Source organism: Schistocerca nitens, chromosome 5, assembly GCF_023898315.1.
Source record: "Schistocerca nitens isolate TAMUIC-IGC-003100 chromosome 5, iqSchNite1.1, whole genome shotgun sequence".
Lineage (NCBI taxonomy): Eukaryota > Metazoa > Arthropoda > Insecta > Orthoptera > Acrididae > Schistocerca > Schistocerca nitens.
This window is the reverse complement of record NC_064618.1, coordinates 342,754,938-342,768,479: the sequence shown is the minus strand read 5'-3', so window position 1 is coordinate 342,768,479 and position 13,542 is coordinate 342,754,938. Positions and strand designations below refer to the sequence as shown.

General features: G+C 40.5%; 1 protein-coding gene across 1 annotated transcript in view; it reads right to left on the bottom strand.

The window, feature by feature from the left end:
* The window catches only part of LOC126260433 (uncharacterized), a 195,648-nt gene that overhangs the window by 70,597 nt on the left and 111,509 nt on the right, over positions 1–13,542 (bottom strand). The window contains exons 8-9 of the mRNA XM_049957762.1: positions 11,680–12,138; positions 33–936 (exon numbers count right to left, since the gene is read on the bottom strand). Of these exons, the coding sequence (XP_049813719.1) occupies positions 33–936; positions 11,680–12,138 (1,363 nt within the window). The remainder of the gene's footprint in view (positions 1–32; positions 937–11,679; positions 12,139–13,542) is intronic.

The window sequence follows — 13,542 nt, the reverse complement described above, 5'->3', positions numbered from 1 at the left end:
TAAATTATCCACATATTCATATGTTTGCTTACCTGAAGATCTGGTTGTGACATCACGTGTTAATGGAGAATTTGCTGCATATTGGTCTTTTTCAAATGCTTGTTGCATCAACAATTTCTTCAATTTCTCATTAGCTTGTACCTTAATTTCACAATCTTTCACTGGATCTGAGTGAGTAGTGACCATATCAGTCTGCAGCTGTGATTTTCTATCTGACCTTTTGTTATAATCATCATCTGCAGTTTGTCTATTTTTAACAAGTTCATGCTTACGTTCTGGGTCTTTTTTTTGTTCCACAGGAGTAACATGAGTATTTCTTTCTATTGTCTGCAAATTGTTGATGAATGATGAGGGTAGACAATTCAAATTAATTACTTCATCCAAATGTTTGCGCACTTGGGGTTGTACATTCTCTCTCTTTCCAATAATACCAGATTCTGAAATATGAGGTGATGTTGGTGGTGAGTATTTCATGCTTATTTGTGGAACATGGTTTAACGCTGTTCGTGTCGAAGTACCTGAGTGATTTTGAACGTGGTTTGTTTTCTCGGCAATTCTTCGTTTCTTAAGCAATTTTCTACTTTTTTCAGTTGTTTCAGAATGCTGCTCAGGGCAAAAAGGAAAAGCACTTCTCTTGGAAAAATACTGCTGTGGACTGTCCACAGTTTTTTGCCTAGATTTTTTCTCCAATTCAATGGAGTTTTCCTTTAGGATTTTCTCAGGTCCCTTGACACTTCCTGCCTGTTCTCTGGTAGACCGTTCAACAGATTTAATAAAATTGTTTTCTCTTAGCATACTGATTGTGTGATTCGCTAACTCCATTTTCTTTTCCAATGACTTCATTTGCTTTCTATGATCATAGCGTTTAAGTTTGGTTGGAGGTGAATCACTGATATTTATTATTGCACTGTCTGTGTTCACCACTCTGCTATTTTCCTGTAAGAGATTTTAAAAGACTTTAATTAAAAAATTATTTGGGTACAGAGTTTGATACTGAAAATAAATCACAACTTTTATCATATTTCAGCATACCCACATAAGTGTCACCTATTCATGCATGCACAGCAATAATGGGGTAAAGAACAACCAGCATGAATTTTGAGAACATAGAACAAGTGAAACCCAATTTGCAATATTCTGACATGACATCCAGAAAGCCATGGATCAAGGCAGTCAGGCTCATGCAGTAGAAGCAGTCTCATGAAAAAGGTGAAAAGACCATTTACGAAAGAAAAACAACAGTAGTGGAGTGTAGTTGAATTATATCTGGCACTTCTGGGAGTTAGATTATGAAATGAAGCACTAAAAGCAGAAGATCAGTTTTGCTATCTACAAAGCAAGAATAAGGTTTGATGTCCCATCACTCATGAGTTTGTTCCAGATGAAATTCTGTTAGCGTTGCAAAGTAACTGACGACAGCTGAAATATAAAGCATATAAAACACAAACAAAGGGAGAAAGCATTTCTGAAAAGGGGAATTTTGTTAACATTTGTCTGGAGGTGTAGCCTTATGTCAAAGTGAAATGTGGACAAATAACAGCAGAGACATGAGGAAAATAAGTTTTTGAAATGTTGTTTTACGTTAGACTGTAAAGGAGATTAAGGGTTGACTACAGCAAGCAGGTTCAAGTGGATGTAGGTTGAAGCAGTTACGCAGAGATGAAGTGACATACATAGGATGTACTAACATGGAGAGCTGTATCAAATTGGTCTTCAGCCTGAAGAGAGGAACAAAGACAACAATAACCACCTTACGGTTTCTGGAAGAATATTAAATGAATTTATGTGAAGAACTTTTATCTTCATAAATGGGACAAATTATGGAAGTAAGCTGCTGAATGGTAAACTAGTGAGAATAATGTGTTTTGTTTCTAAAACTAATCTACAGTAGAACATCTGCTTCACTAACAACATAAGCATCTGTTTTATTTTTTGAGCTTTCGCTTAGTAAAATTAAATTTTCATTAACATAAAATACATTGCCCTGTAATTTATGTTAATAAAAAAGCAATGGCACACATAAGAAAAACAAAATCATTGCACCAGGGCACCTGCTGATGGCACCAAAAACAATTAACTATGAATAATTAATAAACGGCCCCTCATGATGGCAGCATGCTGCCGAATTCCATCATGCCAAACTTAACACTGTAATTATGTGCACCAATAGCAGCATAGTTTTACTTTTTTTTTTTTTTTTTTAAGAAACAGTTTTCTGCCCAATAACAAGGTTGCCCAGAAGAGTATCCAGGTCTGTGGCATTCATTACGCACTATTTGACTAGTCAGGTGTAAGCAGATCAGGAAACTGTTACTGAATTGAAAGTCATCAGTGACTTTAGAACAAGGCTTAGCTGTGAGATGTAAGGCATGAAGCATTCTCTTAGCAGCACCAACATGCCTGCCCTGCTCCATATTCAGAAGACATAATGCTTCTTTCTCTTTGAGGTGCTCAAAACCTCTACCATGCCAGTGTAAGTTGACAATTACACATTACGTATATTAACATTTTAATAACAGAGAAAAGGACATGTGATCTGCATGGTAAGATGGTGTAGGGACAACTGGAGCTTCACTGCATGACAGGTAGAGAGAGAACTACTTCAGCTTACATACTGCAGCAGCAACTATTTGTTAAGTTGGTGGAAGAGACAAGTCAAGATATTCATCATTCATAAAACATCAGCATTCCCCTCACTGAGGTATCTTATGTGGATAGTATAATCCTTAACGCAGGCATGTTTGAGAATGTTAAACAGTGTCGCTTACAGACACATATTTATCGCCTGTGTCAAGTGTCTCAGTTCCTCCACATGCTGTGTGAACACATTAATGTTCCTCTGTAGTATGGGAGCCATCTTAAAAATGGTGTCAACAAAACAAAGACTGGTTGGAAAATTCCAGTTCTTCATTAGACACAGTCCTATTAAAACAGAACTCTTGTCTTCCTCTGACCTTTGAACTGACGACCCAGCCAGTTATAAGGGAATCTAACATTTAATCTGAACTCCTAATCACAAACCAACTCATCATTTTTCTCATACATAAATCATTGGCTACAGTGAAATCAGTGATAAAGACTCCAAAAAAATCCTGGGAACAAACAGTGACTGAACCCTGAACAGCTGTATTATAGCTTCACGACAAGCAACCTGGACATTTGGATTTGCAGTCTGACACTCAGTGTGTCAATGAGCCATACTGGGAAAAAATTTTTGACGTGGCTCAATACTGTATTTCTGCCTAGAGAGAGAAATAGATTGTGAGAGATGAGCGGTTACTGGAATGACTTGCTGACTGAATGCAATTCTCCAAGTAATTAGTACAGTATGTTAATAATAGCACTAACAAATTTTCCATTTGTGACTAATTTTTGTCTTACAGTATATCATGTTCTACGCTGCAAAATTTCTGTTCACCAGGGTTCCTACAACCTGCATGGTAATAACCTTTTCTGCTCAATGCTTATTGTTCTCATTGCTGCCAGTCTTTTGTTCATTATCCATTATCAGGACTGAAGACCATGACAACAACGAATGAATGAAATATTAAGACTCTGCATCGGCTTGTAGTAGAAGATAGATGTGTACGTCAATTTGGGTATGGAGTCACTATGTTTATTATTCAAATATTATATGGAGATCTGTGGAATATAACTGGAGATAACAATAAATGTCTACAGCTGCTATTGGTGAGACTTTAATTTGCATTGCCACGTCCCTGTAATTATTCTTAGACTGAATGATTAATCATTTATTTCCTTTCAAAAATTAAGTTTTGTAGCATAATTCATATTGGCAGTTAATGGTGCACCAATATCAAGAGCCTGCTGTCAGTAAAGACTTTAAACCTATTACTCCTACTAACTATTTTGAAATTTTTGTCCACCCAAACCATTACCTGCACAATCGAGCAGGTGTTGCACTATGCTCTGCTATATACTAACCATTCAAAGGGGAGTTAATTAAACTTCAAGAATAAAATAATATCCTTTAATGTGCTCCTTAAGACTTTCACAATCCAATCATAATCTTAACATGATTATATTTTATTCTGTACACATCATTGCTGCTGCTCTCCTCCCCTTCTCAAAACTGTGGACCAGGTGTGATGGCTTGCGTGCTTCAATGATGCACATAGCCGTCCCAGAAACATAACCACAATGGAAAGTGTCTGTGGAGAGGTCATATTAACATATGATTCCCGGAGAAGGCAGCAGCCTTTTCAGTAGTCGCAGGGGCAACAATCTGGATGATTGACTCACATGGCCTCCTAACATTAGCCAACATGGCATTGCAATGTTGATACTGTGAATGACAGAAACAAGGGGAAACTGCAGCTGTTATATTTTCCAAGTATATGCAATTGTACTGTATGGTTTAATATGCAACAGCATCATCTTGGGGGAACTATTCTGGACATAAAATAGTCTTTCAATCTGATCTCTAGGTGGGTATTACTCTGATGGTTGTTTGCATCAAGAAAAACAAATCTAGAAAGGTAGATCCTTTTATCACACACGCAGGTTAGAAAATTTGAAAAGAGAAATGGATAGGTTAAAGTAAGATAGTGGTAATTAGTGTAGTGCGGTGGAAGGAAGAGCAGGTTTCCTGGTCAAGTGAGTAGAGGATTATCAACACAAAATCAAATAAGAGCAATGTAGAAGTGTGTCTAATAATATGTGTGAAAATACACTAGACTCACTCTAATCCGGCCTTCAGTAGCCCGGCCTCTCAGTAATGCGGCACACATCCAAAAACACATGCACAATGAATTATTGTCTGCAACAGTGCTTGGTTAAATAATGCTGTATATACTGTATTTGAAATCGTAGCTTTCTTAACAGTTCGGAATCATGTCTTCTAAAAGGAAACGTGTTATGCTAGACTTCAATCAGAAACTCAAAATTTTAGGTAAGTTAAATCGAGGTTCTTCACAGACAACCATTGCTGCTGAGTTCAATGTTGGACGAGCTACTATTTGTGACATCAAAAAGAAAGAAGATGTTATTCAGCAGTACTCAAGACAAATGGATAGTGAGTTGGGAAAATGGAAGGTTATGTGAAAGAGTCAGAATGATGAACTGGACATAACTGTTTATAGATGGTTCACACAACAACGCAGTAAAGAAATTCCAGTCAGTGGCCTGATTATAAAGGAAAAAGCAGCTGCATTTAGCAAACAACTCAGCGGTAGTAACGTGTTTGCCGTGAGTGAAGGTTGGCTATCAAACTGGAAAAAACGACATGGCATTTGGCAGCTGACAGTCACCGGGGAAAGTTGCTCAACTAACGATAAGGACGCTGATGAGTTTGTAAGCAAGATACGGAAGATAATAGAGGAAGATGATTTAACTGCTAATGCCTTGTATAATACTGATGAAACAGGACTCTTTTACAAGATGCTTCCTTCAAAAACATTAGCTGCCAAGAATGAGAAGGAAGCTTGTGGTTACAAGCAACAGAAACAGTGCATAACATTAATGGTGTGCTGTAATGGAAATGGGAGTTATAAACTACCACTCATGGTGACTGGAAAATGTCAACATCCTTGCTGTTTTCAATGCACTGACATAAATACTCTACCAGTGCAGTATTGAACTCAGAAGAAAGCGTGGTTGGACAGATAAATATTCTCTCAGTGGTTCCATGAAACATTTGTATGAGCAGTGAGAAAAGATCTAAAAAAGAAAAAGCTTTCACTGAAAGCTGCACTTATAACTGACAATGCTCCCAGTCATCCTTCAGATGTTTCTCTAAAGTCTGATGGTATACGAGCACCCTTTCTCCCACCCAATGTGACAGCCCTTATTCAGCCCATGGAGCAGGGCATTTTGGAATCAATTAAACGTCATTATCGACATTCACCTCTCGTCTCCTTGCTGAACGAAAGTGAAAATGACTATCGAGACTATGTTGAAGGCATGGAAACCAATTAATGTACGTGACATCGTTTTCCAAGCAGCCAAAGCATGGGATAAAATGGAGAGCGCTACCATAATGAAGAGTTGGAGAAAATTGTGGCCTTCCACTGATGCCGAGTTGGATCCAGTTGTGAGTGACAGCGATGAGCCAGTCAATTCGGAATTATCAATTACTTTGTACAGTGACATGTTCCACAACCTTCCAGGAGGAGAAGAAATTGGTGATGCAGATGTTACTAAGTGACTGAATGAGGAAACCTGTGATACATACCAAACTTTAACATATGAAGAAATAATCAAAAGTGTTCTAGGAAGTAATGATGAAAGTGATGAAGAAGAGGACACAGGAGGAGAGTGCATGAAGAATTCTCACACTGCTGGTGCTGAAGCTGCTGACGTCTTCCTGGAGTACATTGTGCAATAACCAGATACGTGCAGTACCGATGTAATGCTTGTAAAGCAGTTGCATGATAAAGCATGCCACTGTCGCATATCATCATTGCGACAGTTAAAAATTAGGAACATGTTCCACAGTGAGTGATACGACTGTATAATCATGTACAGGACTAACTTTTCTTTGAAAATTAATGTGTTTTTGGATTTAATAAAGTATATTCTCTATGTTTTATAATTGTGTCCTCCTGTTTAATAAAGTACAGTACACTATATCCCCTACATTTTCAAAATAAATGAAAAACGAAGTAAATGAACTAAATAAATTTCAGACACTCAATAGTCCAGCACTTCCACTAATCCAGCACCCATAGGTGCCAGGAATGTTGGCTTAGCAAGAGTCTAGTGTAGAGAGACTGGTAAACTACTGTAAACAGCATGATGAAAGCATCATTATGCACAAGATAAATGTGACCACTGCCTTTGTTCGACGTCAACGTGCAATAACTACTCACAGGTGGCAGGTGGCAGCACTATAAGTGAGGGTATATAAAGCATGTTGAGGGGATGCAGCAAACAGTGCAGTCATTGTCGTATTGTGGAAACAAATGTACAAAATGGCACGATTACTGGTTTCCGGACCATGGGTGGAAGCATTTCCAAAATGGCTAAGTTTGTAAACAGTTTGCCACTGTGGTTAAAGCATACCATGCATGGCAAAATGACAGTATATAAAACTGGTGCCAAGGAAACCGTGGTGCATCACAAGTGACAGATGACAGGGGTGAATGGCAGCTGTGGAGATGTGTGCAGGCGAATAGGTGTGCAGTGCTGAGCAACAATCATCCAGCAGAAGTTGCTGTGTATGGTCCTCCGCAGCAGTCTCCCAGTTCATGCTGACTGTTGTTCATTGGTGACAAAAGCATGAATTTGCTCTCCAGTTCCACCACTGGACGCCCACTGAGTGGCAAAAGGTGGCCTTTTCAGATGAGTTATGTTTTATGCTCCACAATAAATGAATCCTGGTACCATGTGCACCCCTATATGTAGTTTCAATATAATAGAGGGAAACATTCCGCGTGGGAAAAATATATCTAAAAACAAAGATGATGTGACTTACCGAACGAAAATGCTGGCAGGTCGATAGACACACAAACAAACACAAACACACACACAGAATTCAAGCTTTCGCAACAAACTGTTGCCTCATCAGGAAAGAGGGAAGGAGAGGGAAAGACGAAAGGATGTGGGTTTTAGGGGAGAGGGTAAGGAGTCATTCCAATCCCGGGAGCGGAAAGACTTACCTTAGGGGGAAAAAAGGATGGGTATACACTCGCGCGCACACACACACATATCCATCCACACATATACAGACACAAGCAGACATCTCACAAGCAGACATATTTAAAGACAAAGAGTTTGGGCAGATATGTCAGTCGAGGCAGAAGTGAAGAGGCAAAGATGATGTTGAATGACAGGTGAGGTATGAGTGGCGGCAACTTGAATTTAGCGGAGATTGAGGCCTGGTGGGTAACGGGAAGAGAGGATATATTGAAGAGCAAGTTGCCATCTCCGGAGTTCGGATAGGTTGGTGTTGGTGGGAAGTATCCAGATAACCCGGACAGTGTAACACTGTGCCAAGATGTGCTGGCCGTGCACCAAGGCATGTTTAGCCACAGGGAGATCCTCACTACCAACAAACACTGTCTGCCTGTGTCCATTCATGCAAATGGACAGTTTGTTGCTGGTCATTCCCACATAGAATGCATCACAGTGTAGGCAGGTCAGTTGGTAAATCACGTGGGTGCTTTCATATGTGGCTCTGCCTTTGATCGTGTACACCTTCCGGGTTACAGGACTGGAGTAGGTGGTGGTGGGAGGGTGCCTGGGACAGGTTTTACACCGGGGGTGGTTACAAGGATAGGAGCCAGAGGGTAGGGAAGGTGGTTTGGGGATTTCATAGGGATGAACTAACAGGTTACGAAGGTTAGGTGGACGGCGGAAAGACACTCTTGGTGGAGTGGGGAGGATTTCATGAAGGATGGATCTCATTTCAGGACAGGATTTGAGGAAGTCGTATCCCTGCTGGAGAGCCACATTCAGAGTCCGGTCCAGTCCCGGAAAGTATCCTGTCACAAGTGGGGCACTTTTGTGGTTCTTCTGTGGGGGATTCTGGGTTCGAGGGCATGAGGAGGTGGCTCTGGTTATTTGCTTCTGTACCACGTCGGGAGGGTAGTTACGAGATGCGAAAGCTGTTGTCAGGTTGTGGATGTAATGGTTCAGGGATTCCGGACTGGAGCAGATTCGTTTGCCACGAAGACCTAGGCTGTAGGGAAGGGACCGTTTGATGTGGAATGGGTGGCAGCTGTCATAATGGAGGTACTGTAGCTTGTTGGTGGGTTTGATGTGGACGCACGTGTGATGCTGGCCATTGGACAGGTGGAGGTCAACGTCAAGGAAAGTGGCATGGGATTTGGAGTAGGACCAGGTGAATCTGATGGAACCAAAGGAGTTGAGGTTGGAGAGGAAATTCTGGAGTTCTTCTTTCCTATCCAACCTCAACTCCTTTGGTTCCATCAGATTCACCTGGTCCTACTCCAAATCCCATGCCACTTTCCTTGACGTTGACCTCCACCTGTCCAATGGCCAGCTTCACACGTCCGTCCACATCAAACCCACCAACAAGCAACAGTACCTCCATTATGACAGCTGCCACCCATTCCACATCAAATGGTCCCTTCCCTACAGCCTAGGTCTTCATGGCAAACGAATCTGCTCCAGTCCGGAATCCCTGAACCATTACACCCACAACCTGACAACAGCTTTCGCATCTCGCAACTACCCTCCCGACGTGGTACAGAAGCAAATAACCAGAGCCACCTCCTCATCCCCTCAAACCCAGAATCCCCCACAGAAGAACCACAAAAGTGCCCCACTTGTGACAGGATACTTTCCGGGACTGGACCAGACTCTGAATGTGGCTCTCCAGCAGGGATACGACTTCCTCAAATCCTGCCCTGAAATGAGATCCATCCTTCATGAAATCCTCCCCACTCCACCAAGAGTGTCTTTCCGCCGTCCACCTAACCTTCGTAACCTGTTAGTTCATCCCTATGAAATCCCCAAACCACCTTCCCTACCCTCTGGCTCCTATCCTTGTAACTGCCCCCGGAGTAAAACCTGTCCCATGCACCCTCCCACCACCACCTACTCCAGTCCTGTAACCCGGAAGGTTTACACGATCAAAGGCAGAGCCACATATGAAAGCACCCACGTGATTTACCAACTGACCTGCCTACACTGTGATGCATTCTATGTGGGAATGACCAGCAACAAACTGTCCATTCGCATGAATGGACACAGGCAGACAGTGTTTGTTGGTAGTGAAGCTCACCCTGTGGCTAAACATGCCTTGGTGCACGGCCAGCACATCTTGGCACAGTGTTACACTGTCCGGGTTATCTGGATACTTCCCACCAACACCAACCTATCCGAACTCCGGAGATGGCAACTTGCTCTTCAATATATCCTCTCTTCCCGTTACCCACCAGGCCTCAATCTCCGCTAATTTCAAGTTGCCGCCACTCATACCTCACCTGTCATTCAACATCATCTTTGCCTCTTCACTTCTGCCTCGACTGACATATCTGCCCAAACTCTTTGTCTTTAAATATGTCTGCTTGTGAGATGTCTGCTTGTGTCTGTATATGTGTGGATGGATATGTGTGTGTGTGCGCGCGAGTGTATACCCATCCTTTTTTCCCCCTAAGGTAAGTCTTTCCGCTCCCGGGATTGGAATGACTCCTTACCCTCTCCCCTAAAACCCACATCCTTTCGTCTTTCCCTCTCCTTCCCTCTTTCCTGATGAGGCAACAGTTTGTTGCGAAAGCTTGAATTCTGTGTGCCTATATGTAGTTTGTTTTTCCTCAGCACGATGGCATCTACCACCACAACACTGAAACATGTCACACAGCTTGCAGTGTACGTGTGGGTCCGAAGTGCACCACGATAAGTCTACTCCCCTGCCTACCAAACTGCCCAGGTTGAAGCCCAATTAAGAATCTATGGGACCACCTCAGTCATGCTGTTCTCATTAAGGATCCTCAACTGAGGCACCTAGTTCATCTGACCACAGCACTGGAGTCAACATGACTCCATATGAAGATTTGGAAAGTGTTCTGTTAAAGGAGCATAAACAGTATAAAATGTTAAAATTCAGTAAAACAATCTTTATTTAGGTTGGCAACCAGTTTCAGTCTGTAACTTAGAACATCTTCAGGCTGTAAGCACAAGGATGGTGTCTGGAGCAATACCTGTAAGAGCATGGGCATCAACTGTTCACTGGTTGCCAACCTAAATAAACTTCTGTTGCAATCAATACTGTTTTACTGAATTTTAATGGTTCCATATCACTGTCAGTATTTTCCAAAATCTCACTGCCACTCTTCCCGAATGTCTCGCAGCGGTCTGGATTGCAAAATGTCGTTACTCAGGCTTTTAAAATGTCGTCACATTAATCTGACAGGACAATGTATATTGGAAACTTATATGGCAGTGAACTATATTCTTCTTAAATACCAGTGAAATATTTTTATGCCCCCCTCTGTTGCCATCAATATGCACAACAAATATTTCCTTTAGTGTAACTCTTTCCTGGCCTTGTAAAAATGACTGTTACAGCTCAAATGAAATGATCGAACTTTCAATGTATCTTCTTTGGCATTACAAGCATATCAGACTGCACAATGCTATTCCCTATGAATAGCAAGCCACATACCCATTTGACAGTCTACTGGCCCATTTCACTAGAGTCAACCCTTGCTGTTGCCCTTAGAATGAATGCTGCATAAATGTGACATATCTGCCCCTAGTTTGAATACCAACTGCAATTCTCTACAACAACATCTTCCAGGTCATACTGATTAGCGTAACTTTTCACACACTGCACATACCCATGATTTTATCCCTTGAAGATTTGTTTCTGTCCCGTACTTAATAGGTAATATAATCAATACCTGTATAAAGGTTTGTCTACCTGTCATAAACAGAGTAATTTTGATTTATTTTTTGTGATTGTCTACATGGTGAGGTAAACGTCAACAAGACTAATAATCCGCAAGTAAAACATAGTTCTGTTACAATTAACTGTAGATATAATTATAATTGTTTATCTTTCCACAAATGGAATAATTTATAAAAGATGCAATGTTATACATGTGGAGCAATATTTCACATTAATCAGTTACATATCTTGAGTGCCTTGAGGAAGTACAGTTTCTTCAATGTCTGAGGACATGGCAGCAGTGACATACAAAAACTAATTTTGTTAGTATCAAATCATTTTAAAACTTGAAACATGATTACCATATTATGAGTAACTGGCTGCCTATTGCATACAGTGTCACGAAGTCTATACAATGGACGCTGTAGTGACAGATGGTTCCTATCATCGGTCACCTTGTCTGTTAGGTCATAACTAGAATGCAAAATGTTGGATTCTAGCTCTGCACTGAGTGCTTTTGCTACTGCACGTATCTTCAAATCAAGTTCATTTCTTATCTGCCGGTCTCCTTCCAATTCTCGATCCACACTGCTACTCTTGTTGGAATTTCCTCCATTGCTGTCAGGCAGAGAAGAATTGTGTGCCATATCTATGTCATTCTCACGTTCAGCTGACAGACGATCTCTTGAGGGTATGGACTCATTAACTTTATATTTAGTTACTGAAACTGATTTCTGAGTAACACTTTTCATAGTAATAGCAACATCAGGTGTCTGTAAGTCATCTTCTTTCCCATTACAGCCAATAGTAGTATCTGGGCCCTGAAAAAGAAGTAACGAAAAAAATAATGAATTGTTTGTGTCAAGAGATACAGGATATTAAAGATTTAAGTAAAACCCACAATCTGAACAGAAACAATACCACTAATAATTAAAATGGGTCATCAAAATTTGCTCTAACAGATGCCTGTAGCCTAAGATGTTTAACTAATTATATTAAACAGCCATTTCTTTGCCAACGTTTTGTTTTAATTAACAATTTAGTCATCAGTGACTATCTTAACAAAGGTGAGAGTATGCGCCATCACAACAGTGCATGACACAAACTCATGTGGTAAGTTTGAAGTGACAATGTAGAACTGCAGAAAAGGTAAGTCAGGACAGGCAGCCTGAATTTTGCACACTATTATTCCATTAAATATTTATAGCTTATCTAGCCCGACCAAATTATGTTCTTAAGATCAATAATAATAATAATAATAATAATAATAATAATAATGTTCTGCCAGTCGTAAAAGGCGACGAAAAGAACAAACCACTAATAGGGCTAACCCCCCTTTTAGTGTGATTAGTTGGTTCAGGACAGAACTAAAGAAGCCTCGGACAAGCGCCGTCATGGTCGGGGACGACGCTTGAACCCTATGCCCGCCCACAATGGTAACGACACTGCTAGCCAACTGGAAAATGATTTAAATCCAAATAGAGGTGTTTTGCAGGATATGCTTCCTGCAGCCACCCTAGAAGGAAAACAAAGACAGAGGATGAGATGGTCAGATGAAGTTAATCGACACCTCATGTTCTGTTATTACCAAGCAACAAACCTAGGAACCAACACAACTGGATACAGATCACAAGTATACACAACATTTATTACCAGATACCCAGAATTAAAATTTTTAACAGAACAACGACTAGCTGATCAGATCCATGTAATAATAAAAAATAACAGGATACCCCATTCAGAATTAGAAAACATCAAACAACAAGTACAACAAATATTGGAACAAAATAATGTGCAATCAGAAGAAGAAGAAAATACAGTAATGGACTCAAACATCCCAGAGTAAACAAACAAAGAACAACACGCACCAATTAAACAATCAGAGGAAAACGAAATCTTAAGACAGCCACCAGAACAAGCACAAATAGAACATGAAGTGACACACATGTTAGATATAGAAGAAAAATTTCAGCTAACATATATAGAATACAAAGACACAAATACAGACATTAGACCATTCTTGCATAGACCACCAAATAACCCACAAGTCGAAACAACAATAAAAACTATCAACACAATCATACTCAACAAAATAAATGAAAACACAACTATGGAAGAGTTGCAACTATTGGTTTATATAGGAGCACTCACTACACTAAATATACACACTAGGCAGAGATCAGAACCAACCAACACACAGAAGAAACCCACAAAACCAGCATGGC